Here is a 27878-nt window from a genome sequence, read left to right on the forward strand (position 1 = left end):
AGAGCCTATCAACCTCTGCCTTGAATATACCCAATGATTTGGCCTCCACAGCCATTTGTGGCAAAGAATTCCACAGACTACTGCCCTCTGGATAGGGAAATTCCTCCTCATCTAAAGGGACATCCCTCTATTCTGAGGCCATACCCTCTCCACAGCAGAAAACATCCTCTTCACATCCACTCGGTCCAGTCCTTTCAATATTGGAGAAGTTTCTATGAGATCCCTCCTCATTCTTTGAACACCAGTAAGTGTAGGTCCAGAGCCATCAAACACTCCTCAAATGTGAATTGAATTGCCTTTATTACTGACATCCTTCATATACATGAGGATTAAATATCTTTACGTTATGTCTTCGTCTAAATGTGCAATTTATAGTAATTTATAATAAATAGTACATACAACAGGATCATCAATATAACCTAGAAATACAGTTGTTTCAGCTTGAATTAATCAGTCTGATGGCCTGGTGGAAGAAGCTGTCCCGGAGCCTGTTGGTCCTGGTTTTTATGCAGGGTACTGTTTCCTGGATGGTAGCAGCTGGGACAGTTTGTGGTTGGGGTGACTCAGGTCCCCAATGATCCTTCGGGCCCTTTTTACACACCTGTCGCTGTAAATGTCCTGAATCATGGGAAGTTCACACCTACAGATGTGCTGGGCTGTCCACACCACTCTCTGCAGAGTCCTGCGATTGAGGGAAGTACAGTTCCCAGACCAGGCAGTGATGCAACCAGTCAGGATGCTCTCAATTGTGCCCCTATAAAAAGTACTTAGAATTTGGGGCCCCATACCAAACTTCTTCAGCCATCTGAGGTGCAAGAGGTACTGTTGTGCCTTTTTCACCACACAGTCTATGTGTACAGACCACGTGAGATCCTCGATGATGTTTACACCAAGAAACTTAAAACTGATCACCCGCTCAACCCCGCATGTATGAGTATGTGTGAGTGTGTGAGTATATGCACGTGTGCATATGCCTGTGTGTGTATGCCTGTGTGAAAGTGTATGCACGTGTGTGTATACCTGTATGTGTATGAGTGTATGCACATGTGTATATGTGTGTGTGTGTGCTTGTTTTCTGTCTGTGTGCATGTATATGTGAGAGTGATGTGCGCATGTGAATGTGAGTGTGTGTGTGTCTGCGTGTATGTGATCCCAGTGAGTGTGTGTAGGAGTGTATTGCGAGAGTGATATGTGTGCATATGCGTGTGTGTGTGAGGGAGAGAGTGAGTGAGTGTGAGTGTGCGTGTGTGTGACAATGTGTGTGTATATGTGAGAATTTGTGTGTGTGTGTGAGTGTGTTTATGAGTGGGTGCATGTGAGTCTGTGAGGGAGAGAGAGAGTGTGTGTATATATGTGACAATGTGTATGTGTGTGTGTGTGAGAATGTGTGTGTGCATGTGCACATGATACAGGAGGAGGTGGGGTAGTTGCAGAGATATATTTAGTGGGACAGACTCAACAGGTTGAATGGTCTAATTCTGCCCCTATTTAAAATGGTCATAATATCCTATGTGGGGACTGTGTCCCCTCTCTGTGTTCTGTGTTTTGGACTGTGTTCCCTCACCATGTCCTGTGTTTTAGACTGTGTTCCCTCACCATGTCCTGCGTTTTAGACTGCGTTCCCTCACTATGTTCTGTGTTTTGGACTGTGTTCCCGCACCATGTCCTGCGTTTTAGACTGCATTCCCTCACTATGTTCTGTGTTTTGGACTGCGTTCCCTCACCATGTCCTGCGTTTTGGACTGTGTTCCGTCTCTATCCTGTGTTCCCTCACCATGTCCTGCGTTTTAGACTGTGTTCCCTCACTATGTTCTGTGTTTTGGACTGCGTTCCCTCACCATGTCCTGTGTTTTGGACTGTGTTCCGTCTCGATCCTGTGTTCCCTCGCTGCTGCTCCGCCTCTGAACATTACGGGGCGCCCCACTAGCGTTGTGAAGGGAAACCGGAAAAAGCGCTGGTGAGAGCCGAGAAGGGAGGTGACAGAGACGGACTCTCGCTCAGCGCCCGGCCGGAGAGCACAGAGAGAGGGGAAAGAAGAGCCCGTCCGCCTCCGACAATGTCCGGCACCGGCAACCTGGTCGCGACCAGGAAGCTAGTGGAACAGCTCCGCTTTGAGGTTGGCATCAAGCGGCTTAAGGTGAGCCGGTTACCCGCGGCAGGGCGGAGCCGCCGCTATCAGCGCCATTCCTCCCACCGTGCGCATTCGGCCCTCGCCGCCCGTGATAGCCCCTTCCCGCTGATGGGTGGGGGCTGACCACACATCTAACAGGACGTGCTGATTTTACAACGATTTACAGACAACGCGACAGGTTATAACTGCTGTTGAATGTGCAGTCGGTAACTGCGGGGCAGATGCTTCCGGGTGTTACCTCATTCACTGTAATGCAAATATGACCATTTAAACCAATTATTATAATACCGTTTAAAGCATTAATTATGCTGTTTAGAGTGAGCTTGTGTGTGAGCCCAGTTTCACTTCCGTCTAAACTCCAGGATTGTTAACCTTTCTTTGAACTATCAGGTCCCAGACCCAAGTTTCTTCTTTCCCATCGCAGAAGTGAACCTCTCTTTCTGTCTCTCACACGCATTCCCTCCCCATCTCTCAGCAGCATCTATGAAGAAGAATACCTAGTCAATTTTCAGGCCGAGACCCTTCATCAGGACTGAAGAAGTGGGGGGGGGGGGGAGAGACACCAGAATAAAAAGGTGGAGGAAGGGAAGGAGTACAGGCTAGGTGTTCCCTCTCCTTCATAGATGCTGCCTGACCTGCTGAGTTCCTTCAGCATTGTGTGTGTTACTCTGCTGGAAATCCAGAATCTCGTCTATATAATTTATTTTTCTGTCTCTCTCCCCGTCTCATTTCCTTGTTAGCGCCTTTTTTCATCACCTTCATAACATAAACGCCCATTGTGTGTTTGCGCCTGCCATCTTATGAACTCTCTCTCTACACGGCCCTCGCTTTGCATTCGAATTAATCTAACTGTATAGGGAAGCGAGTGGGAGGTGTATTATCCTTCTTAAGGTTAAAGTCCAAAAGTGAAAATAAACTATCCTCTCTTGTTTATTTATAACTCCTGCCCGATTATTTAAAGTAAACTTTGAAAACAAACGGAAGGGTGCCTAAACTTCCGGGTCACTGTCTAAAACGGGTCAGGTTAACATCGAGGAGAGACAGTATCTCATTAAGAGTCATCGGGTATTAATTATTAAGGACCATTGGCTGGCGGAGGGGCTTGCAGGGTTATTTCTTTCTTGCTGTTTGTGTTTGGTGACCGGCTGGGGAGACTTGCTTCACTTTGAGATCAACACGTGAATCCCGAGGCAGAGTGTTACCCCGGCCCGTGTTGGAATCGGTCAGCGGTGCTTTTCTGTCCGCGCTCTGGTGACCTGCTGGTTCTTCATATGTTCTGCCAGCTTTAAGTTTAGACTGCAGGGCAGAAATCACGAACAAGAGGCTCTTCTGACGGGGAAATATTCTGGGGGGGGGGGGAAGTTAAGCAAACTGGGACTCTGGACTTGCAACATCTGCAAACTAGGGTTTTTCTCTTTGGAGCGAAGGAGGATGCGGGGTGACTCGTTAACAGCGGACAGCCAGAGGCCCCTGCCGCCTTGGGCAGTAGTTAATAGCAAGGTGCATAAATTTACGGTGATTGGAGAAGGCTGGGGGGGCGGGGGGGGGGGGGGGTGTAGAACATAGAACAGTACAGCACAGGAACAGGCCCTTTACCGAACCAATTAAATTAGTAATCAGATGGCCAATAATCCCGCCTGCCTGTCAGATTAACTCGGGCTGATTTGAGTGTATTTCTATGTTACATTGACTGTTCCATTTATTATAAATTACTAAGATTGCACATTTAGATGGAGATGTAACGTGAAGATTTTTACTCATCATACTCCATCAACAATAGGTATACTGTTGGTGGGAACGACCTACCAGGAACAATTGCAGTGGTCACATCTCTGGCACCGAGAAAGGAAGGAGGGAAAAGAGGAGAGCAGTAGTGATAGGGGATTCGATAGTTAGGGGGACAGATTAGAGGTTCTGTGGGAGAGATTGAGAATCCCGGATGGTCTGTGCCAGGGTCTGCGATATCTCGGATCGAGTTCTCGGTATTCTCAGGAGAGAGGGTGAGCAGCCAGATGTCGTGGTCCACGTGGGGACCAATGACATAGATAGGAATAGGGATGAGGTCCTGAAGAAGGAATATAGAGAGTTAGGAAAGAAGTTAAAAAGCAGGACCTCAAGGGTGGTAATCTCGGGATTGCTGCCTGTGCCACGAGACAGAGAGGGTAGGAACAGGAAGTTACGGCAGGTAAATGCGTGGTTGAAGAGTTGGTGCAGGGGGCAGGGGTTCAGATTTCTGGATCATTGGGGTCTCTTCTGGGGAAGGTCTGACCTGTACAAAAAGGACGGGCTGCATCTGAACTGGAAAGGGACCAATATCCTGGCGGGCAGGTTTACTAGAGCTGTTGGGGAGGGTTTAAACTAGTTTGGCAGGGGGTGGGATCGGAATGTGAGTGCAGAGATTAGGGTAGAAGGACAAGGGCATGATACTACGTGTTCTGAATTGGTGAGGAAGGACAGGCAGGGGACAAAACATAAATGTAGCTGGTTAGGTGGGGTTGAAATGTGTCTATTCAACGTTAGGAGTATTAGGAATAAAGGGGATGAACTTAGAGTATGGATCAGTATGTGGAACTACGATGTTGTGGCCATTACTGAAACTTGGCTGGAGGAAGGGCAGGATTGGCTGATGTAGGTACCGGGGTTTAAGTGTTTTAAAAGGAATAGGATGGGAGGTAGAAGAGAGGGGGGGGGAGTAGCTTTACTGGTCAGGGATAGTATCACGGCTATAAAAAGGGAGGACGCTGCAGAGGGAGTGTCCACTGAGTCAGTCTGGGTGGAAGTCAGAAATAGGAAGGGATCAATCACGGTGCTGGGAGTAGTCTATAGGCCCCCAAATAGCCTGCGGGACACCGAGGAGCAGATAAGCAGGCAGATTTTAAAATGGTGCAGGAAATACAGGGTAGTAGTTATGGGTGATTTCAACTTCCCTCATATTGACTGGCACCTCCTGACTGCAAGGGGGAGAGATGGGGCTGAATTTGTCAGTGTGTTCAAGAAGGATTCCTGACACAGTATGTGGACCGGCCGACGAGAGGAGAGGCTATACTGGATCTAGTTCTGGGTAATGAACCTGGTCAGGTGACAGACCTCTTGGTGGGGGAGCATTTTGGTGAGAGTGACCACAACTCACTTACCTTCAGTATAGCTATGGAAAAGGATAAAAACAGACAAAATGGGAAAGTGCTTAACTGGGGAAGGGCTAACTATGAAGGGATGAGGCAGGAACTAGTGAGAGTAAATTGGAAACAGATGTTCAAAGGGGAAAGCACAGAAGTAATGTGGGAGAAGTTTAGGGACCACTTGAGCTGGGTTCAGGATAGGTTTGTCCCACTGAGGCAAGGAAAAAATGATAGGAAAAGGGAACCATGGCTGACGAAACACATGAGGCAACTCGTCAAGAGGAAGAAGGAAGCATGTTCGATATAGGAAGCAGGAGGGGCTCATGAGAAATATAGGGTAGTCAGGAAGGAGCTTCAGAAAGGACAGGAGAACTCGAAGGGGGCATGAGAAGGCCTTGGCATGTAGGATTAAGGAGAACCCCAAGGCGTTCTTTGCGTATGTGAAGAACAGAAGGATGACAAGAATGAAGGTGGGGCTGCTAAAGGATAAAGAAGACAACGTGTGCCTGGAGGCGGAGGAGGTTGGGGAGGTCGTAAATGAATACTTTGCTTCAGTATTCACAAGTGAAAAGGACCTTGATAAGTCCCCAGGGCCGTACTTGATATACCCTAGGTTGCTGTGAGAAGTGACAGAAGAGATTGCTGAAGCAGTAGCTGTGATCTTTGAATCCTCTTTGGCTGCAGGGGAGGTGCCAGAGGATTGGAGAATGGCAAATGTAGTTCCCTTGTTTAAAAAAAAATCCTAGGAACTGTAGACCAGTGAGTCTTGCATCAGTGGTCTGCAAACTATTGGAAAGGATTCTTAAGGATATGATCTACGAGCATTTGGAGAAGTACAGTCTACTCAAGGATAGTCAACATGGCTTTGTGAAGGGAAGATCATGCTTCACGAGCCTAATTGAGTTTTTTGGAGAGGTAACAAAAGAAATTGATGATGGCAGGGTGGTAGATGTGGTCTACATAGACTTTAGCAAGGCATTTGACAAGGTCCCTCATGACAGACTCATCCAGAAAGTCATGAGGCATGGGATAAGTGGAACCTTGGCTGTTTGGATAAAAAATTGGCTTACAGGAAGAAAGCAGAGGGTAGTTGTGGAAGGAAAGTATTCTGCCTGGAGGTCGGTGACTAGTGGAGTGCTTCAGGGATCTGTCCTGGGACCCCTGCTATTTGTGATTTTTATAGATGACCTGGATGTAGAGGCGGAAGGATGGGTGAGTAAGTTTGCAGATGACACGAAGATTGGAGGAGTTGTGGATGGAGCTGTAGGTTGTTGAAGGTTACAAGAGGATATAGACAGGATGCAGAGTTGGGCAGAAAAATGGCAGATGGAGTTCAATCCGGACAAGTGTGAGGTGATGCATTTTGGAAGGACAAACCAGAAGACTGAGTACAGGGTTAATGGTTATTTAAGAGTGTGGATGAACAGAGGGACACTGGGGTTCAAATCCATACATCCCTCAAGGTCGCTGCACAGGTTGATAGGGTAGTTTTGAAGGCTTATGGGATGCTAGGCTTCATTAATAGGGCGATTGAGTTCAAGAGTGGAGAGGTCACATTGCAACTCTACAAACCTCTGGTGAGACCACACTTCAAGTATTGTGTTCAGTTCTGGTCACCTCATTATAGGAGGGATGTGGAAGCTATGGAGAGGGTGCAGAGGAGAAGTACCAGGATGCCCTGGATTGGAAAACAAGTCTTATGAGGCAAGGTTAGCTGAGCCGGGACTTTTCTCTTTGGAGTATAGGAGGATGAGAGGGGACTTGATAGAGGTCTACAAGATTATGAGAGGCATAGCCAGTACCTGTTTCCCAGGGCACGAATTGCAAACGCCAGAGGGCATATGTACAAAATTAAGAGAGGGAAATTTAGTGGAGACATCAGGGGTAAGTTTTTTAACCTGGAATGACTTGCCAGGGATGGTTGTAGAGGCTGAAACATAAGGGGTTTTTAAGAGCCTCTTGGACAGGCACATAGATGAAAGAAAAATAGAGGGTTATAGGGTAGTGTGGGTTTAGTACTTTTTTTAAACAATATATGGGTCAACAAAACGTCGAGGGCCGAAGGGCCTGTCCTGTGTCGTAGTATTCTAGTATCTGGTGTCTAATGTATTTGAAGGATGTAAGAAATAAAGTCAATTCAATTCACGATGTCCATATCCTTCCATTTTTCTCATGTGGATGTGCCTATCTAAATGACTTTTAAAAGTCCCTAATGTACAGTATCTACCTTTACCACCACCCTCCACTCTCTGTAAATAACTTGTCCCTCACATCTCCTTTGAAATTACCCCCTTTCACCTTAAATGCAAGCCTTCTGGGATTAGACATTTCACCCTGGGAGAAAGATGCTGTCTGTTACTCATAATCTTATAAACCTCTAGCCCCATGGTAGTATAGCAGTTTGGGCAATGCTAATAAAGCCCTGGCATTGGCGTTGGAGTTTGGAGTTCAGTCCCGGTGTCCACTCTAAGGAGTCTCTGTTCGTCCTCCCTGTGTAATGTGTGGATTTTCTCCAGGTCCTCTGGTTTCCTCCCACATTCCTGGTACTGGTATCGGTTAATAGGTAATTGTAAGTTGTCCCGTGATTAGGTTAAGGTTAACTATGGGTTGCTGGGCAGCAAGGCTCGAAGGGCCAATACTATGCTGTATCTCTAAATAAATCAATAAAATCTTATAAACCTCTCTCTGATCTCCGCTCAGCCTCTGCCATTCCAGGGAAAACAACCCCGGTTCGTCCATCCTCTCGTTTAAACCCAAATTGTAGGTGGAAGTAAGGAGCAACAAACTCCTTTTACAGGGAGCAGGCGAGGGCTACACACCGAAGCCAGTCCAGCAATAGGACTCCTGCTGACACAAAGTGCACTGCAGATGCTGTGGTCGAATCAAGACGTACAAAAAAGCTGGATAAGCTCAGCAGGTCGGGCAGCATCCGTTGAAAGAAGCAGCCAACGTTTCGGGCCGAGACCCTTCGTCAGGACTCAGTTCGACTCTGCCCAAAGCGTTGACTGCGCCTCTCAATGGATGCTGCTGGACCTGCTGAGTTCATCCAGCTTGTTTGTAGGCCTCCTGATGAAGGGTCTGTGCCTGAAATGTTGTCTGTTGATTCTCCTCCAAGGATGCTGCCTGACCTGTTGAATAACTAGCATTTTAAATATATTCATTGCAGTACAGTGCAGTCAGTAAGTATATGAAAGCTGAGGTTAATAGGTTCTGGATTGGGCGGGGCATCAAAGTTTACAGGGAGAAGGCAGGTTGATGGAAGGGTGAAGCAGGGCAAATATGCACCACACTTTGCGTGACAAAGCTGCCCCGGTGTCTCTTTTAAATCCCTCACTTCAGATCATAAATCTATGCCCTCATGTGTACAAGGTCTCTCAGACTCTCAGCATTTACAAGATAATTCACTTTTTCTTTCCTTCCCCCTCCCACTCATTCTCTTAACGATTTCCCTTGAAAAATGTCTGCACTGACCTCACAGCCCATACAGTGCCATCTGCAAGCTTGGACATGATACTCGATCGCCTCATTAACAAAGTCAAAGTGGGGTTTATTGACATCTGCACAAGTATGCATGTACAGCTGCCATGAAAAACCTGCAGCAGCATCACGGGCACAGAGCGTCAGATAACATTTTCAAGGGGAAAAAAACAAATTAAATATAAAATATACACAATTTTTCCAAAACAGAACAAAATTAAAAGACCATTTAATGAGAAGTGAGAACTAAACAGACATACTGTGGACCAGCTGCATCACTGTCTGGTGTGGTTGGGGTGGGGTGGGGTGGAGGGGAGGTCTACCGCACAGGATCGAAAGAAGCTACAGAAAGTTGTGAAATTAGTCAGCTCCATTTTCGGTACTAACCTCTGTAGTATCCAGGACATCTACAAGAAGTGTTGCCCCAAAAAGGCGACGTATGTTATTAAGGACCCCCATCACCCAGGGCATAACCTCTTCTCAATGTTACCATCAGGAAGGAGGTACAGAAGCCTGAAGACACACACTCAACAATTCAGGAACAGCTTCTTCCCCTCTGCCATCCGATTCCTGAATGGGCATTGAACTCATGGACACTACCTCACCTTTTTAAAAAAAATATTTCTGTTTTTGCACAGTTTTTAATTTAACTATTTAATATACATATTTATTTTTCTATATTATTGTGTATTGTAATGTGCTGCTGCGCTGAGCTAACAAATTTCATGACACGTGCTGGTGATAGGAAGCCTGATTCTGATCCTGATCAGAGTGTTACCTACCCGTAGTGATTCGGGTTTTACCAGACAGTGAGTGGAGAGCCAACGTGGTCTGCATAGACATGTTGGGCCAAAAGGGCTTGTTCCTGTGCTGTAATGTTCTTCGCTCTCAGTCTATAAGAGATCCACGACAACTTTGTCAGAATTATTTTGTTTTGAAGTATCGGTTGAAGCAGTCACTGTTGGCTTTTCTGTTTCCCACAAGGTTATTTGTGCTTTAACTTTTTGTCAATTTCTTCACCCTCTATTGCTGAATTCTGATTTTGTTTTAAATTCTGTTCTTTTTGGCAATATTATAATCCCTATTTTTATCTAATATTTTTAATTTTTCAGTTTATGTTTAGATCACATTTTACTTTAGAGTTTAGCCATGGGGGTGGTGAACCTGTGGAATTTGTTGCCACGGGCACCTGCGGAGTATATTTGAAGGGGAGGTTGATGGGTTCTTGATTAGTCAAGGCATTAGAGGTTTTGGGGAGAAGGCAGGAGAATGGGGTTGAGGTAGTTAATAAATCAGTCATGATGGAATGGCAGAGCACCCTAATTCTGCACCGTGTCTTTTGGTCTAAATAAATTTTAGATATAAGCAATCTAATAACTCTTCAAGATTTTCCAGGTTAACTGTTTGTCTTGTTTCCCAATGTACCGCAGCAAACTTATCAACTCCAGTCGTCATAATTTCAATTGGTTTAGAATTAGCATCTGGTTTCGGATTGAATGATACCACTCTCAGTATGTGTAATCTTTCGATCTTACTCACCTGTGCAGGGAGTGAGAGGTGTCTGTGCAACATTTTGGCAGGTGGTTTAAGATGGCGCTGGTGGCTAACGAAACAAGGGAAGCTACTTTGTTAACCACACTTTTCTGGCAAACAATCATCACAAGTAATAATCTGCAACTTCCCTTTGGACTTGGAAGCAGAACCGAGGCAAAGTAAAGCAGCGAGCCAGAAGTCGAGAGCGTGACAGTTCAGACTTCGATCAAAGCAGTGGGATCCAAGCCCTAGAGGGTGCTGATGCTACTGAGCACCATGTTCAGACAGAGATTTACAGGCCGAATCGAGGCGGCAAAGTCCAGCATATCCAAGCAGCAGGACTTGCTGTTTGGACAGAGATTTACAGGCCGAATCGAGGCGGCAAAGTCCAGCATATCCAAGCAGCAGGACTTGCTGTTTGGACAGAGATTTAAGGGCCGGGCCAGGTGCATGAGGTTAGGGTGTAGGGGCCTGAGGCGAGTTACAGCCTGATTAAGGTCACTGCTCCAAGGCTTTTACTTGACTCTGCGCTTAACTATGGGACTCAGTTCAGGGACTTCAAATCAGAAACACTACTTGCTTGCGGTTACTGTTTGTGTGATGTGTTTTTTTTTCTGTGCACATTGATGATGTATATCATTCATATTCTTTTTGGACTCTCTTTGTTTCATGCCTGTTAGGAGAGGAGTCTCAGGATTGTATAATGTATACATACTTTGATGAATATTTGAAGTTTGAACCCTGTTAAAGCAGGGATCCCTATGGGGTAGTAACAAGGAAGGGGGCGTGTCCTTGGTGGTCAGGGTCTTAAAGATCAATGCTGCATAATGTATGTTGTGAAATTTGTTGTTTTGTGGCCGCAGTACAGTGCAAAATTTTAAAAGAAACTATTAAAAATATTGCCTAGTAAAAAATATTCAGCCCTCCCCAACCCCTTTGTTCACCCAAATGAGTGTTACAACCAGGGGTTTTGATCAATTTAACTGAGAGTTTTTATTTGTGAATCACATGCTCCTTTTTTGTAATCACAGTAGAGCCAGAAAATATAAAATTATAAAGCATGTAAAACTAAAACTTCAAACACTGAAATGTCAGCAGTTCAGAAGTATTCACCCCCCTTTGCTGAGTACCTAGCTGAACCACCTCTCACAGCTCCTACAGCCATTGGGATTAGTCTGTATTAGTTTGCACAACGTGATGGAGCAGGATTTGTCCATTCCTCTTTGCAAAATTGCTCAAGCTGTGCCAGGTTAGTCGGGGAGCAGTGGCCGATAGCAATCGGGAGGTCTTGCCAGAGATGTTCAATCAGGCTAAGACCAGGACTGACTGGGCCACTCAAGGACATCTGATTTCTTCATTTGAATCCACTCCTTTGTTGCTCCGGCAGTATGTCTTGTGTTGTTTTCCTGCTGAAAGATGAACCTCCTCTCCGGTTTAAGCTTTCTGGCGGAGGCCAACAGGTTTTTATCCAGGATCTCTCCGTATTTATCAGCATTCGTCTTCCCGTCTCTCGTCCCTGTTACTGAAAAGCATCCCTTTAGCATGATACTTTACAGTGGGAATGGTGTTATCTGGCTGACGTGCAGTATTAGATTATTGCCACATGTACCACTTAAAGTTGAGGCCAAAATGTTCCATTTTAGTCTTATCCAACCACAAGCCCTTCCACATCTCTTTAGTATCTACTAAGTAACACTTCACAAAGTCTTTACAAGCAAGGATATGCTTTTTATTTAGCTAACGTTTCTTCCTTGCCATGTAAGGCCTTAGAGATTATGGAGCCATGAAGTGCATCTCCAGTTACAGCTGCTGAGTTCTGCAGCTCCCTCAGAGTGACTGTTGGCATCACAGAAGCCTCTCTTACAAGTGCCATTCTTCTCCGGTGACTAAGTTTAGAGTGGTGGTCTGACCTGTGTCTGTGGTTTGGTATTTTTTCCACTTTTTCACAGGGCTCCAAGGTATGTTCAGTGCTTTTGTGGTGGTCTTGTATCTTTCCCCCGTTTGTGCTTCTCTATCATCATTTCCCTGACTTGTCCTGAATGTTCATTTTGCTTTGGTCTGTTGAAAATCTACCATACTGTTGGAGCTTATAGAGAGAGGGGTTATTTATTCTTATAAATTAATTGAAAACAGGTGATCCTCCAATTTTCTACATCAATAAATTGGGTGAGTTGCCAAGGTAATATACAGTATTGCACCTGAGGAGAGTTAGTGTTATCATTAGAAAGGAGATGAATACCTTACAGCCTCACAATTTTGCTTTCAATTTTAGTAAATTTTTGACAGGTTTTGGAATATTTCTTTTGATTGGACATGATGCTTTGTAGATTAGCTCAAACAATCCTACCTCAATATATTTTAAATTTGGAAAACGAGATGGCAAAATGTGAAAATAGTTGTGGGGGCTGAATACTTTTTCAAGGCTCTGTAAGTTACAATAAGAAATTTATTAAAAATATAACTAGTGCAAACATAAAACTTTGATCTTTAACCACTTACCTCTATACTCACCATGTTCTGAACTTCGACTTTCAGCATTACCAGCTTCAACTTCACACCCTGACTTCTCAATTTACATGGACCTCTGACCTCAGTAACCTGGGAGGTCACCAGCCCTCCTGATTCCCACCTGTACCCAGGACTTTCCACCTATACAGAGCTCCTATCCAGGACCAGTCTCTGATCTGGGGACCACTGGTCTCCTTGGCACCTGCTAACACAACCTTCCAGGATCATTGATGTTCGACACGGAGCACTTTGACCTGAAGATGAACTCTTGTCCAGAGTTTTCACTTACTGCCCCTAATCAACAACTCCTTCGCACCTCTGTCCCTAAATTCTAATCTGACCTCTAACTCCCCCACATCCCTGTCCCTAAACCCTAATCTGACCTCTAACTCCCCACATCACCGTCCCTAAACCCTAATCTGACCTCTAACTCCCCACATTCCTGTCTGTAAACCCTAATATGACCTCTAACTCCCCACATCCCCATCCCTAAACCCTAATCTGACCACTAACTCCCCACATCACCGTCCCTAAACCCTAATCTGACCTCAAACTCCCCCACATCCCTGTCCGTAAACCCTAATCTAACTCCCCACATCCCTGTCCGTAAACCCTAATCTGACCTCTAACTCCCCACATCCCTGTCCATAAACCCTAATCTAACCTCTAACTACCCCACATCCCCATCCCTAAACCCTAATCTGACCTCTAACTCCCCACATCCCTGTCCCTAAACCCTAATCTGAACCTCTAACTCCCCACATCCCTGTCCCTAAACCCTAATCTGACCTCTAACTCCCCACATCCCCATCCCTAAACCCTAATCTGACCACTAACTCCCCACATCACCGTCCCTAAACCCTAATCTGACCTCTAACTCCCCACATCCCTGTCCCTACCCTAATCTGACCCCTGACCTGTAACTCTCCACCTCTCTGTCCCTAAACCCTAGTCTGACCTGTAACTCCCACATCCCTGTCCCTAAACTTGAATCTGAACTCTTAATTTCCCCCACATTCCTGTTCCTAAACCCTAATCTGACCTGTAACTTGAGTGATAGTGCTGAAGAAGAAGTTGCTGGTTTGCAAACAGGGCAAAATTGCAGTCAACTGGATGAGTTGCAACGCAAGAGGTGGACTAAATCAAAAAGGGTGAATACCAGACTGAAGGTGTTGTATTTGAATGCATGCAGTGTTTGGAATAAGGTTGATAAATGTGCAGCACAGTTGCAGGTGGGCGAGTATGATGTTGTAGACATCATTGAATCACGGCTGAAAGAAGATTATAGCTGGGAACTTGATATCCAAGGATACACATTGTATTGAAAGGACAGGCAGGAAGGCAGAGGGGGTAGCATGGCTCCGTTGGTAAAAGAAAAATAAAATCACGCCACTAAAAGAGGTGCCATAGGATCAGAAGGTGCTGAATCTTTGTGAGTAGAGCTCGAGAACTGGCAGGGTAAAAAGACCCTGATGGGAGTTCTATACAGACCCACAAACAGTAGCAAAGATATAATCTACAAATTACAACAGGAGATAGAAAATGGAAGTCAAATGGGCAATGTTACATAGGGAATTTCAACATGCAGGTCGATTGGAGAAATCTCGTTGGTGCTGTATGCCAGGAGGGTGAATTTGTAGAGTGCCTACGAGATTACTTTTTGGAGTAGCTCCTGATTGAGCCCACTAGGGGATCAGCCATTCAGGATCGGGCATTGTGTTATGAACCAGAAATGATTAGAGGCCTTAGGGTAAAGGGACCTTTAGGGGCCAGTGATCATAATATGACAGCATTCACACTGCAATTTGAAAGGGAGAAGCTGAAGTCAAATGTATCAGTGTTACAGAGGCATGAAAAAGGAGCTGGCCAAAATTGATTGGAGAAGAACACTTTGCATCAGTCTTCACTGTGGAAAAGATGAACAATATGCCAGAAATTCAAGAGTGTCAGTGGTAGAAGTGTGTGAAGTTGCCATTACTAGGGAGAAAGTTCTAGAGAAACTGGAATGTCTGAAGGTAGGTAAGTCCAGATGGTATACACCACAGCATTCTTAAAGAGGTGCTGAAGGAATTGTGGAGGCATAAGCAATGATCTTTCAAGAATCATTAGATTCTGGAATGGTTCAGAGGACTGGAAAAAAGCAAATGTCACTCCACTGTTCAAAAAGGGAGAGAGGCAGAAGAAAGGTTAGTCTGATCTCGGTGGTTGGAAAGATGTTGGAGTCAGTTGTTAGGATGAGGATTTGGGGTACTTGTAGACACATGATAAAGTAGGCCATAGTCAGTGTGGTTTCCTCAAGGGAAAATCTTTCCTGATAATCTGTTGGCATTCTTTGAAGAAATAACAAGCAGGATAGACAAAGGAGTATTGGTGGATGCTATGTACTTGGATTTTCGGAAGGCCTCTGACAAGGTGTCACACATGAGGCTGCTTAACAAGTTACGAGCCCATGGTTTAACAGGCAAAGAATCTATCATGGATATCAGTTGTTGATTGGCAAGAGGCAAAGAGTGGGAAGAAAGGGAGCCTTTTCTGATTGGCTGCTGACCAGTGACTGCTGGTGTTCCACAGGGGTCTCTTGGGGCCGATTCTTTTTATGTTATATGGCAATGATTTGGATAAAGGAATTGATGGCTTTGTGGCCAAGTTTGTGCACAATACAAGGATACAGTGGTGATCAGCCCCAGTCCTGTTCTTGTCTGCCAGTTCCACATTGCCCAAAAATCCCTGATTTTACAAAATTCACCCCCCCCCCCACCCCCGCCTTTTCTCTTTAAGTACTCCCGGTGTGATCCAGTCTCTGTAACTCTGGAGCAGGGAAATCCAGAATTTTTCTACCCTTTCCAAGTTTCTGTGCACTTCAGTTTCAAATGACTTGCCACCACACCCAAATCTCATAATTTCACCCTTCCTTCTTCATCTTCCCCGTCTTATCTCTTCTTCTCACCTGCCTATCACCTCCCCCGGGGTCCCTCCTTCCCTTTCTGCTATGGTCCATTCTCCTCCTATCGGATTCCTTCTTCTTAACTCCTTTGCCTTTTCCACCTATCACCTCCCAGCTTCTTACTTCATCCTCCCTCCCCCACCCACTCACCTTCTAACGAGACCTCTTTCCTCTCTCCCTACCTTATTCTGGCATCTTCTCCCTTCCTTTCCATGCCTGATGAAGGGTCTCAGCCCGAAACATTTCCATAAATACTGCCTGACATGCTGAGTGGCTGCAGCACTTAGTGTGTTGTTCATAACTGTGTCCCCTGATTCAAACTTTTCCCACTTGTGGAAACATCGACCTGTCATCTCCCCCTTTAATAAGATCTTCCCTCATTTTTCTAATCTGATATCTTGGGCCCAAGTCCATTTTCTCTGCTGGTTTCCATGTGTTCACGGTGCTGCTAACCTTAGGAGTGGGCAGAAAGATGAGCAGGGTTTGCAATCTCACTTCTAACGTCCTCTCGTCCTTGTCTCTGAATCCTAACTCCCTGCACTGTCCCAAAACCAGCCCTATGCACCTAAAGAAACAAAGTCTGACCCTAATGCCATGACATTGACCAGCATCCCAGCGTGACTCCATGTTGACAGAAGTCTGAAATTTGAGGCACGATGCTTGCAAGCCTGAGAAACCGGAGCCAAGGATAGGAGGCCCAAGGAATCAGCCTGGCCTAGGGTTGGAGGCTTGTGGCTGTGTGTTGTGTGTCGGACACAGAGGCCCAGTTGAAGCTGGTAGAACATGGATAAATTTACTTGAAGAGAGAGAGAGTGTAAATCATAAGCGCAAGACATTCTGCCTGAAGTGACTGGTTCTAAGGTGCCTGTAACCTGCCTTTGTCCCTTTTCCTGTCAGTAGAAACAATTCTGCCAGGCTAGGTAGCTAAGCCACACATGAAGGCCGGGAGGGGGACTTGGTTGTCAGAGGCTATTTCATATGCACACCACTGGGAGCATTTAATAGATCGTGTGTACTTATCCTCAGTTTACCCCCAGCTATGACAACTTTAAGGAACCAGGGGCAGCATCACTGGAGGGCAATAAATGTCTTCCAGCTGGTCATCCTCTGCTTCCCCCCCCCCCCCCCACCTTGTTATTCTGAAACTTGTGCGGTTCCACGGAGCAGCGTGGCACCGGAATGTGTGGTGGCATTTACAGGCTGCTCCAGCACATCCTGTCGTTAATACACAGTGAAATGTGATGTTTGTGTTCTGATGTATACGAGATCAGTAAGTCTCCATTGTGCCCCGTGCTCCCAATACAGCCTCCTCCACATTGGTGAGAGCCGTCAGAAATTAGGGGAATTCTTCGTTGAGCTCCTCCGCTCCATCTGCCAGCAGTGGAACTCCCCAGTGGCAGACATTTTAATTCCCATTCCGATTCTGATATGTCGGCCCATGGCCTCTTGTGCCAAGAGGAGCAAAATCCTGTCTGGGTAGCCACCAACTTGATGGCAAGAATATCTGTTTCTCCTTCCAGTAAACAAATCCACCCTCCCTCCACCTTCCTCTATTCCCCTCTCTGACCTTCTACCTCTTCTCACTTACTTTCCACTTTGCCCCCCTCCTCCCCTTTCACTATGTCCACTCTCCTCTCCTATCAGATTCCTTCCTCTCCCACCCTTGACCTTTCCCACCCACCTGGCTTCACCTATCACCTCCCAGCTAGCCTCGTTCCCTGCCCCCACTTTTTTTATTCTGGCATCTTCCCCCTTCTTAGACCTGAAGAAAAGTGTCAGCCTGAAATGTCAACTGTTTATTCATTTCCATCGATGCTGCCTGACTCGCTGAGCCCTCCAGCATTGTGTGTGTGTGTGTGTGTGTATGCTTTGAAAATTAAGCCCACTATCCTACACAAATGCAGGGGAAAGTCCCCAGCTTGCAGTGATTGGCTGCATGCCAGTTCCTCTGTTGTGGTGAAAGTGTTTTTCCTTAAAATGGTAAAGTCTGTGTTCAGAGCCTCACTTTGTATCTCCTGACTGGGACTTCACTGGCACGTAACAATAAGCAGGTAATATCTTCCCTCGCCTGAGCCACGAACAGCAGCCAACTTTACAGTTTGTGTTTCTAAACTTCAGTTACTCAGCAGTTGCCATGGAATGGAAAGGGGAAGGCATTTGTAATTTCAAATTGCAAGAAGCAAAAGATGCATCAGTGGCCATTTTATTAGGTATGCCTGTACACCTCATTAATATGAATATCTAATCAGCCAATTGTGGCAGCAATTCAATACGTAAAAGCATGCAGACATGGTCAAGAGGTTCAGTTGTTGTTCAGATCAAACATCAGAATGGGGAAGAAATGTAATCTAAGTGACTTTGACTGTGGGATGATTGATGGTGCCAGATGGGGTGGTTTGAGTATCTCAGAAACTGCTGATCTCCTGGGGTTTTAACACACAACGGATAAACAAGAGTTTACAGAGTGTTTAAAAAAAAAACTCCAAAAAAAAATCCAGTGAGTTCTGTGGGTGAAAATGCTGTGCTAATGAGAGAGCTACACACAAAGTGCTAGAGGAACTCAGGCCAGGCAACACCTATGGAAAAGAGAAACAATTGACGTTTTGGGCCAAGACCCTTCAACAGGACTGATGAGGTCAGAGGAGAATGGCCAGACTGACAGGAGGACAGTAACTCAAATAACCACACATTACAACAGTGGTGTGCAGAGTATCCGAGAACACACAACACACTGAATCATGAACTTTATTAGTTCCTAATAGGTAACAACAGAGGAATTCATCCAGAGTACACATGCTGCTGTGTTCTTTTGATTGACTGTAAATGAACAAAATCAGCGTAGACACCAAGCGCAGATAAAGCAGTGCCAATGATGGCATCCTCCAAATCATCATTGTAACATTCAGTTGTCAATACTTTCAAATTCTTTGGATTTTGTAACTTGTCAAAGTAGTGAAATCATTTTATTTTCACTTCCAGCCATTTTATGGTATTTCTGAGCCTGAATGCTTGAAACCACAGTGAGCAAAACGGTTTGGAATTGTCTTACTGCTAGTTTCCTGCCAACTATCAGTGACAAAAATCACTGCATTTTGAGCACAAACACATGCAGCTGATGGTCTTTAAAAACAGTTCATTCTAAGCACAATGTGATTTCTAACAGCCACAAAAGTGCACATATAACCATATAACAATCACAGCACGGAAATAGGCCATCTCGGCCCTCCTAGTCCGTGCCGAACTCTTAATCTCACCTAGTCCCACCTACCCGCACTCAGCCCATAACCCTCCACTCCTTTCCTGTCCATATACCTATCCAATTTTACCTTAAATGACACAACTGAACTGGCCTCTACTACTTCTACAGGAAGCTCATTCCCCACAGCTATCACTCTCTGAGTAAAGAAATACCCCCTTGTGTTTCCCTTAAACTTCTGCCCCCTAACTCTCAAATAATGTCCTCTCGTTTGAATCTCAATGGAAACAGCCTATTCACGTCAACTCTATCTATCCCTCTCAAAATTTTAAATACCTCGATCAAATCCCCCCTAAACCTTCTACGCTCCAATGAATAGAGACCTAACTTGTTCAACCTTTCTCTGTAACTTAAGTGCTGAAACCCAGGTAACATCCTAGTAAATCGTCTCTGCACTCTCTCTAATTTATTGATATCTTTCCTATAATTCGGTGACCAGAACTGTACACAATATTCCAAATTTGGCCTTACCAATGCCTGGTAACATGACTGGTGCTAGTTAGAAACTGTCCCAATGAAGTTGCACAGTGTGCCAAATAAGCAAAGGGAATATTTCCTCAGTTAGTTTTTGTTCTTTAAGAGTTGTCCAATGAGCAGCTGCCGTGATTAACTGATGGCCCAACATAACTATGCTATACAGAGGGGAAAAACGACTGAACGACATCACCTTAGTGCAAGAAAGCAGGAAAGGAGACGGGTGCAGGAGGTGGTCTGGTGTTGAGGTAGGGTTAGGTTGTGCCAGTTGGTTCGAGGACCAAATGGTCAAAGGGAGGCTTCAAGCTTCTGTACCTTCTGTTGGATGGGAGCTGTAAGAAGTTGGCCTGTATGACAGGGATCCTTGATCATTGGTGCTATCTCCTCTAGATGCTGTCAGTAGTGGAGAGGGCTGTGTCTGTGTCTGCAGTGGACCGGGTCGTGCCCACTACTGTTCCACTCCTGTGCGTTAGAGTTAAAAGGAAACAATGCAGAGTGGATGCAGCTGGTTAAACACAAAATGTTAGAGGAACTCGAGAGGTCAGGCAGCGTCTGTGGAAGTCAATAAACAGTCGACATTTTGGGCCGAGACCCTTCATCAGGACTGGAAAGGAAGGGGGAAGAAGCCAGAGTAAGAAGTGGGGAAGTGGGGGGGGGGGGTGGGAGGGGAAGGAGGATGTAAGAGGTGAGACCAGTTGGGTTGGGGCAGGGGATGAAGTAGGAAGCTAGGAGGTGATAGGTGGGAAAGGTAAAGGACTGGAGAAGAAGGAATCTGATAAGATAATATAGTGGAGCATGGGAGAAAGAGAAGAAGGGGGGGCACCAGGGGGAGCTGAGGCAGGTGGGGAGAAGAGGTAAGAGGCCAGAATGGGAAATTGAAGAAGAGAGAAAGGGGAGGGGAAAATTACTGAAAGTTTAAGAAACTAATGATCATGTCATCAGGTTGGAGGCTACCCAGATGGAATATGAGATGTTTATCCTTTAAGTAGTTGGTGTCTGGTATGTATCAGACTGCTAGTAGCTTCAGACTCCTGGGAGTGCACAACTTGTGCAATCTCTCATGGCTCGAAACACATCCTACAGGAATCTGAAGAAAGCCGACCTCACCTCATTCTACAGATACACAGTAGACAGCAATCTAACAAGCTGCATTACTGCTTGGTAGGGAAACTGCACTCTAGGGGCAGGACGGCTGTACAACGAATGGGTAGTCAAAACTGCGTAGTGCATCACTGGCACCAGTCTACCACCAGCAAGGACATAGATACAGAAAGGTGCTAGAAAAGGGCAGTAACATCATGAAGGATCCCACCCACCCTGCTCATGGTCTGTCTGTCCCACTCCCATCAGGGAGGAGGGTGCGTGGCATCCATGCCAGGACCACCAGACCCAAAAACAGTTACAGTCGGCCCTCCTTATCCGCAAATCCTGCATGCGCAAATTCAACCAACTGCGAATCGCAAAAACCCAGAAGTGCTCTTCCAGCTCTTGTTGTTCGAGCATGTACAGACTTATTTTCTTGTCGTTAATCCCTAAACAATGCAGTATAACAACTATTTTACATAGCATTTACATTGTATTAGGTATTATAAGTAATCTAGAGATGATTTAAAGTATACGGGAGGATGTGCATGGGTTATCATGGATCGGGATTAAAAAAAATCGGAAGTTCTCTTACTAAGTAAGTCAGAACAGGTACACCCGGTATTATTTAGCAACAGTTAGTCAAAAGTTTGTCTTAATATATAGTATATATTTTATCCTTCTATGCATATAAAACATGTAAGAACGTATGTTTCAGAACTGGGCTCGGGAACGGAAGTTCTCGAGTTTGATCCAGTGACAGATTGCTCCCGAGTGCGCTGTCCACTGTGCTGGGTTGATGTGGAGGATCAAAAACCCAAAACCCAATAATTAAACCACTGCGTTGCTTAGTAATAATTGTAGCTTTCATTGGGGCAGAGCCTTTCTCACTTTATCCTTTAAAATTGTTCGGATCATTGATCGACTGTAGCCTAACGCTTTTTCAATGACCGATGGCGTTTTACCTCTTTCAGATCACTTTATTATTTCCACTTTATTTTCCATCGTGATTATTTTCGTGAACAGAAGCACTGCATTCAGAGCTCTGCTGGGTCCTAAGGTCCACCGCATTGGAACAGGTTGAATAAGGGACTTGAACATCCACAAATTTTGGTATCCGTGAGGGGTCCCGGAACCAATCCCTCGCGGATAAGGAGGGCCGACTATACTTTCCCCAAGCAGTGAGGCTGACCAACACCTCCACCCAATAACCCACCCCTCCACACCCCAACCACCACTACGTCATCATTTCCTGTCAGTCACTTTATGTATAGATAATCCTGTGCCTAGCATCACTTTATAGACATACAATCAAGCTATATAAGCTGTCTCATAAATATTGTAGTTTTATTATTGTGTTCTTTATTTTATTGGGTTTTTTTGGGTTGCAACAGACCCGGAGTAACAATTTTGTTCTCCTCTATACCTGTGTACTGGGAACGATGTTAAACAATCTTGAATCAATTTAACTGTTGTTTCTCCTCACCTCCCTCGCCCCCACCATCCCTCTCCTACCAATTATCAACCACAGGTATCGCAAGCAGCCACAGACCTGAAGCAGTTTTGCCTGCAGAACGCACAACTGGATCCATTACTGACAGGAATCCATCCAAACACCAATCCCTTCAGACCTTTCAAACCTTGTTTGATATTGTAAACGCAAATAGGATTCTTCTTTACTTTGGTAAGTAAATATTGTGGATTCCAGTTAATTGGGACTCATCCAGACCAGTACATTTTGTCCCAATTAAGCGGCTGTCACAATTAGCCTAAGTTTCATGGCAATAATTTAAAAGATATATAAAAAGACAAAGTACCATTTAACTGAGTAACAAATTATCTATTTAAGTGAAATAGAAATTAGAATGTTATTGATACAACTACTCTTGTCTATAAACTGTGTCTTATATTCTCTCTACTTCCCTCCAAACACTTTCAAATCTCTTACCCTGGGTAAAAGTCTGCTGGTAAATCAGTGAAGGTAAGCAATAAGAGCAAAACTATAATAGCATAGGTTGTGAGATTAAGATGTCCGTGTACCTGGTAGTGCGTGTTTCCAGCCTTTTGGGCGAGGGAGGGAAAAAAGAGAATGTCCTGGGTGATTTTCTGGCTGAATTCCTGAGCCATAAGACCATAAAATATAGGAGCAGAATTAGGCCATTTGGCCCATCAAGTCTGCTCTGCCATTTCATCATGGATGATCTATTTCCCTCTCAGGCTCAATCTCCTGCCTTCTCCCCGTATCCCTTCATGCCCTGACCAATCAAGGATCTGTGAACCTCCACTTTAAATATACCCAGTGACTTGGGCTCCACGGTTGCCTATGGCGATGAGTTTCACAGATCCACCATTCTCTGGCTGAAGAAATTCCTCCTCATCTCCATTCTAAATGGCCATCCCTCTACTCTGAGGCGGAGTCCTCTGGTCTTACACTCCCCCTCCACAGGAAACATCCTCTCCACATCCAATCTATCGAGGCCTTTCAACTTCAAAAAGTTTCAATGAGATCTCCCCTCGTTCTTCCGAATTCCAGTGAGTACCGGCCCAGAGCCATCAAACACTCCTCACATGAGGCAGTGAGAAGTGTAGACAGAGTCCACGGAGGGGAGGCTGGTTTCTACGACATGCTGAGCTGTGTCCACAACTCTCTGCGGTTTCTCGCGGTGACATGCAGAGGAGATGCTGTACCGAGTGACAAAGCATATAGATAGGGAGCTTTCTACGATGCAGTGATAAAAACTGGTGAGAGTCAAAGGGCACGTGCCAGATTTCTTCAGCTTCCTGAGCAAGTGAAGGCATTGGCGAGCTTTCTTGGCTGTTGGTGACATTCACTCCGTGGAACTTTGAATCCTCTCAAACTCAACACCGTTGGTGTGAGCAGGAGCAAGAGCACTGCCCCCCCCTCACCCGACCCCGACCCCACACTACCAGCTGTTTTGTTTTACCGACAGCGAGGCAAAGTTTGTCGTCATGACGTCACTCTCTGGCATGTCAGAGACTGAGGGGAGACCTGGTGGAATTTAGAATCGAAAGGCATGGATACATGAGGCAGTCAGAATGTATTCTCCAGGATGGAATTGTCAGATACTAGAGCGCACAGGTTCAAAGCGACTAGGGGTCCTGCATTTTCTCAGTAGCTGTAATATTTTATTCTGCATTATGTTCCGTGTTCTGCCTCAATGCACTGCCAAATGGACAGAAACATTTCCCAGCATGGACATTTCTAATACAAGGGATTTTAAGGTGATTTTATGAAAGTATAGTGGGGATGTCAGAGGTAGGTTTTTAACACACAATGGAATGCACTGCCAGGGGTGGTGGTAGAGGCAGATACGTTAGGGACATTTAAGAGACTCGTAGATAGGCACATGGATGATAGAAACATGTGGGAGAAACGTGTGCTAAAAGCTGGAGGAACTCAGCAGGCCAGGCAGCATCTATGGGAAAAAAATACAGTTGATGCTTTGGGCCGAAGCCCTTCAGCAGGACTGGAGAAAAAAAGCTGAGGAGTAGATTTAAAAGGTGGGGCAAGTACTCTGACTTCATTCACTTTGCCTCCAACTTCCACCCCTTCCTCAAATTTCACCTGGTCCATTTTCGACACCTCCCTTCCCTTTCTTCATCTCACTGTCTCGGTCTGTATATGACATGGATAGATTTTGTTAATAAATTTATTTTGACCTGTGATCCTTTCCACGTCCCCTCTATCCAGGCCTTTTGGATATCAGTAGGTTTCAATAAAATTTTAAATTCTTGACAAGCAATCATCTACCTCCACTTTAAGAAGATACAAATTCTCTCGTTTCCAACGTCGTTTGAGGAAGAGCGTTCCAAACCTCGTGAAAGGGAAAACTTCGTCCATGTCGACCACTGCACACACCAAGCTAGTCTCAATTTCCTGCGCCCGGCCCGTATCTCTCTGGGCACTGACTCTCCATGTACCAGTCCAAGTGCTTCTTAATGGCACTATTGTACCTGTCTCAACCACTTCCTATGGCAGCTCGCTGCATCCCTCGGGTCCCTTTCGGCCCAGCAACCCACCTATTTAACCCCAGCCCAATCACAGGACAATCGACCTGCTAATTAGCACATCTTTGGACTGCAGAAGGAAACACCCAGAGGAAACCTATGTGCACACAGGAAGGAACGTACAAACTTGCTTATAGAAGCTGCCGGAATTGAACTCTGAACTGCAACCTGAGCTGTAATAGCGTTGCGCTAACCTCTACACTAGATCTATGGTTTTCACTTCCCTACCCTGGGGAAAAACCGTCTTTATCTATGCACCTCATTATTTTAAACACTTCTCATTCTTCTACATTCCAAGAGATAAAGAGTAGCCTGGGCAACCTCTTCCTATAATGTACTGGCGTAGATTGAGTTAACACGTAGAAAGTGTGTCTTAGGTTGATAAGCTATTATCACAGGATTCAGTGCTTTTAGTCCCAGCTGTTCAGTCTACGTCCATGAGACCATAAGGCATTGGAGCAGAATTAGGCCATTCAGCCCATCAATTCTGCTCCATCATTCCTATCATGGCTGATTATCTCTCTTAACCCCATTCTCCTACTCCCTCCCTATATCCTTTGTTGTCCTGACTAATCAAGAATCTATGAACTTCCCTCCATAGCCGTCTGTTGCACATATTCACCACCTTCTGGCTAAAGAAATTCCTCCTCATCTCTCTTCTAAATGGACGTCCCTCTATTCTGAGGCTCTGCCCTCTGGTCCTAGACTCCCCCACCATAGGAAGTACCCTCTCCACATCTACTCTGTCTAGGCCTTTCTAAAGTTCAGTCCTGAAGAAGGGTCACATCAACTGTTTATTCCTCTCCATAGAGTCTGGCTTACCTGCTGTTCCTCCAGCATTTTGTGTGTGTTGTTTTGAATTTTCAGCATCTGCAGCCTTTCTTTATGATTTGTCTTTCAATATTCAATAGGTTTTAATGGGGTCCCCCCCACTGCCATTTTAAACTCTTGAGTACGGGCCCAGAGCCATCAAATGTTAACCCTTTTATTCTGGGTTATTCTTGTGAACCTCCTCAGGACCCTGTCCAATGCCAGCACATTCCAAAATTGCTGTCAATAGTACAAAAGTACTCTGACCAATGCCTTATAATTTATTTTCTCTTCACTGCAGGTATTTTTGGGTCTTCAATGGGAAATCTGTCCTTGACGCATGGTTCTGAAAATAATGAAGATGTTTACACTAATCTTGATTCTCGGTGGCCTTCAAACCAACGGACAAGCCATGTTGGATCTTTCTGAAAATCTCTTGTAATCTGTGCCAACTCTCCATACTGTCATTTTTTTTAAAACTTGTCCTTTAATATTGATTTAAACCTCACTTGTTGCTTCATTCTGGTGCTGTAGTTACAACATTAGTAGCTTGGGTGTAATGCTATTTCTAAAAACTTTGTATACTTGTTATGACATTGTAATTAATATCTGACTTGAGCAGTGTGGTTAAAACCATTTTGATACTTTATATACTAGTGTGCAAGATTGAATGTTCTTCCAGATACCACTCCCAAGGTTTCAAAACCACCCTAAGCAAGGTTCGGTATTGACCATGTTAATTTGTTTAAGACTTTCATATGGCAAAAGTGTAATAGTTGAGATTTATTGAAAGAGCCGTAATTTAGAAACTGTCTTGATGTGTAACTTTTACAGTATTGTTTTGAAGGCAGCTCACCTTTGTTATTCAATATTAGCGGAGTACAGGCCAGTCAGCCCACCATGTTGTGCCAAACCGTTAACCTACTCCAGGATCAATCTAACCCTTCCCTCCCCCATGGCCCTCCATTTTTTTCTACCATCGATGTGTCTCTTAAATGTCCCAGATGTATCTGCCTCTACCACCACTCCAGTCAGAGCGTTCCACACACCCACCATTTTGTGTATTTTAAAAAAAGCTTGCCTCTGAAATCTTCCCTATACTTTCCTTCAATCACCTTAAAATTATGCCCCCTTGTGTTAGCCATTTCCACCGGGGGGGGGGGGAGGGGGAGAGAGACCTATGCCTCTCATCATCTCGTACACTTCTATCAAGTCACCTCTCCTCTCATTTTTCTTCTCTCCAAAGGGAAAATCCCTAGCTCACTCAACCTGTCCTCATAAGAGAAGAGCCCTGGTAAATCTCCTCCGCACCCTCTCTAAAGCTTCCACATTGGAACACACAAATGGTTACAGCATTGCCATCTACTTCATGGCAATTAGTTATGTTGCATTGTCACGGTGATATAATGGTTCATGTAACATTATTACGGTGGCAGCAAACCAGGTTCAATTCTGCCGCAGTCCATAAGGAGCTTGTATCTTCTCCCAATGCCTGCTTGCTTCCTCCCTCATTCTGAAGACATGGTTTGTTTATTTATTTATTTATTGAGCTACAGCTCAGAAGGTGCCCTTCTGGACCTTCGAGCTGTGACACCCAGCAACCCTCAATTAAACCCTTGCCTAATCGCCGGACAATTTGCAATGACCAATTATTGTACCAACCAGTCTGTCTTTGGACTGTGAGAGGAAACTGGAGCACCTGGAGGAAAGCCACGTGGTCCTGGGGAGAACGTATAAACTCCTTACAGACAGGTTCGGGAGGTTAATTTGACACGTGGGAGCAGGCTCATTGGGCCAGAAGGGCCAATCACCATGCTGCATCTCCCAAAAAAAAAGAAACAATTTAAGATCAGAGGCGACAAGTTTAAAAGAACAATCAGGCAAGACTCTTTCACACAAAGGGCAGTGTGTGTTTGGAATGAGCTGCCAGCAATAATGGTTAAAGTGGGCACATTAGCTTGTTGGGTCTGTTACCATGCTGTATCTTTCTGTATTAAAGAGTCCAGTGTGCAGCTCACTGGTTCTGAGGAAAGTACACAAGATGTGTAAAGTCTTAGTCTGTCAGTCAAGTATTCAAATCTGTGAGGTTTGGCATAAAGCCACAACTATTTACAATCTTAATCCCTAGTATATGCAGTACTTAATCAATTCAAAATGGACATAACGTGGTTCAACTGTTGACTTATGGTCTGTTTAGTATTATTACAGTGTAGGCTAGTCGAAGAATCTAAATCTTGCAATAAACTTTTTTTAAATGTGCAGATTAGGAGTGACTGGCAAACTAATTTTATGGCCGTTCTCATCCTGAATTAGTGAGGTAGCAAATGGAGTTAAGCACTGTATTAAAATGATTTTGTGCATGACATTGTGTTTGAAACATTTGATTCTAAATCATTTTGTGAGCTGTATCTCAGCCTTATCCTTTTGTGTGGTTCTCATGTAAAGAAACACCAGTCTTTCTCTTTTTGTAAGCACCAAGCGTTCCAGATCAGAAATAAACGTTCTTCCTATTCA

At 45.0% G+C, this 27878-nt stretch overlaps 1 protein-coding gene across 1 annotated transcript; it reads left to right on the forward strand.

The window, feature by feature from the left end:
- Nucleotides 1-1925: 1925 nt before the first annotated feature.
- On the forward strand, nucleotides 1926-27878 carry LOC132401681 (guanine nucleotide-binding protein G(I)/G(S)/G(O) subunit gamma-5-like). The gene is made up of 3 exons (XM_059983745.1): nucleotides 1926-2137; nucleotides 22057-22209; nucleotides 25666-27878. The coding sequence occupies exons 1-2, from the start codon at nucleotides 2057-2059 to the stop codon at nucleotides 22180-22182; spliced, it is 207 nt and encodes a 68-aa protein (XP_059839728.1). The 5' UTR covers nucleotides 1926-2056; the 3' UTR covers nucleotides 22183-22209; nucleotides 25666-27878.

This window comes from Hypanus sabinus, chromosome 11, assembly GCF_030144855.1.
Source record: "Hypanus sabinus isolate sHypSab1 chromosome 11, sHypSab1.hap1, whole genome shotgun sequence".
Classification (NCBI taxonomy): Eukaryota; Metazoa; Chordata; class Chondrichthyes; order Myliobatiformes; family Dasyatidae; genus Hypanus; species Hypanus sabinus.

What these genes read in the sequence shown, in the direction of transcription:
- LOC132401681 (XM_059983745.1), top strand. Translation starts at nt 2,057, where the DNA reads ATGTCCGGCACCGGCAACCTGGTCGCGACCAGGAAGCTAGTGGAACAG. An exon ending in TTGGCATCAAGCGGCTTAAG is followed by an intron (nt 2,138 to 22,056) that starts GTGAGCCGGTTA and finishes TATCAACCACAG; the next exon opens with GTATCGCAAGCAGCCACAGA.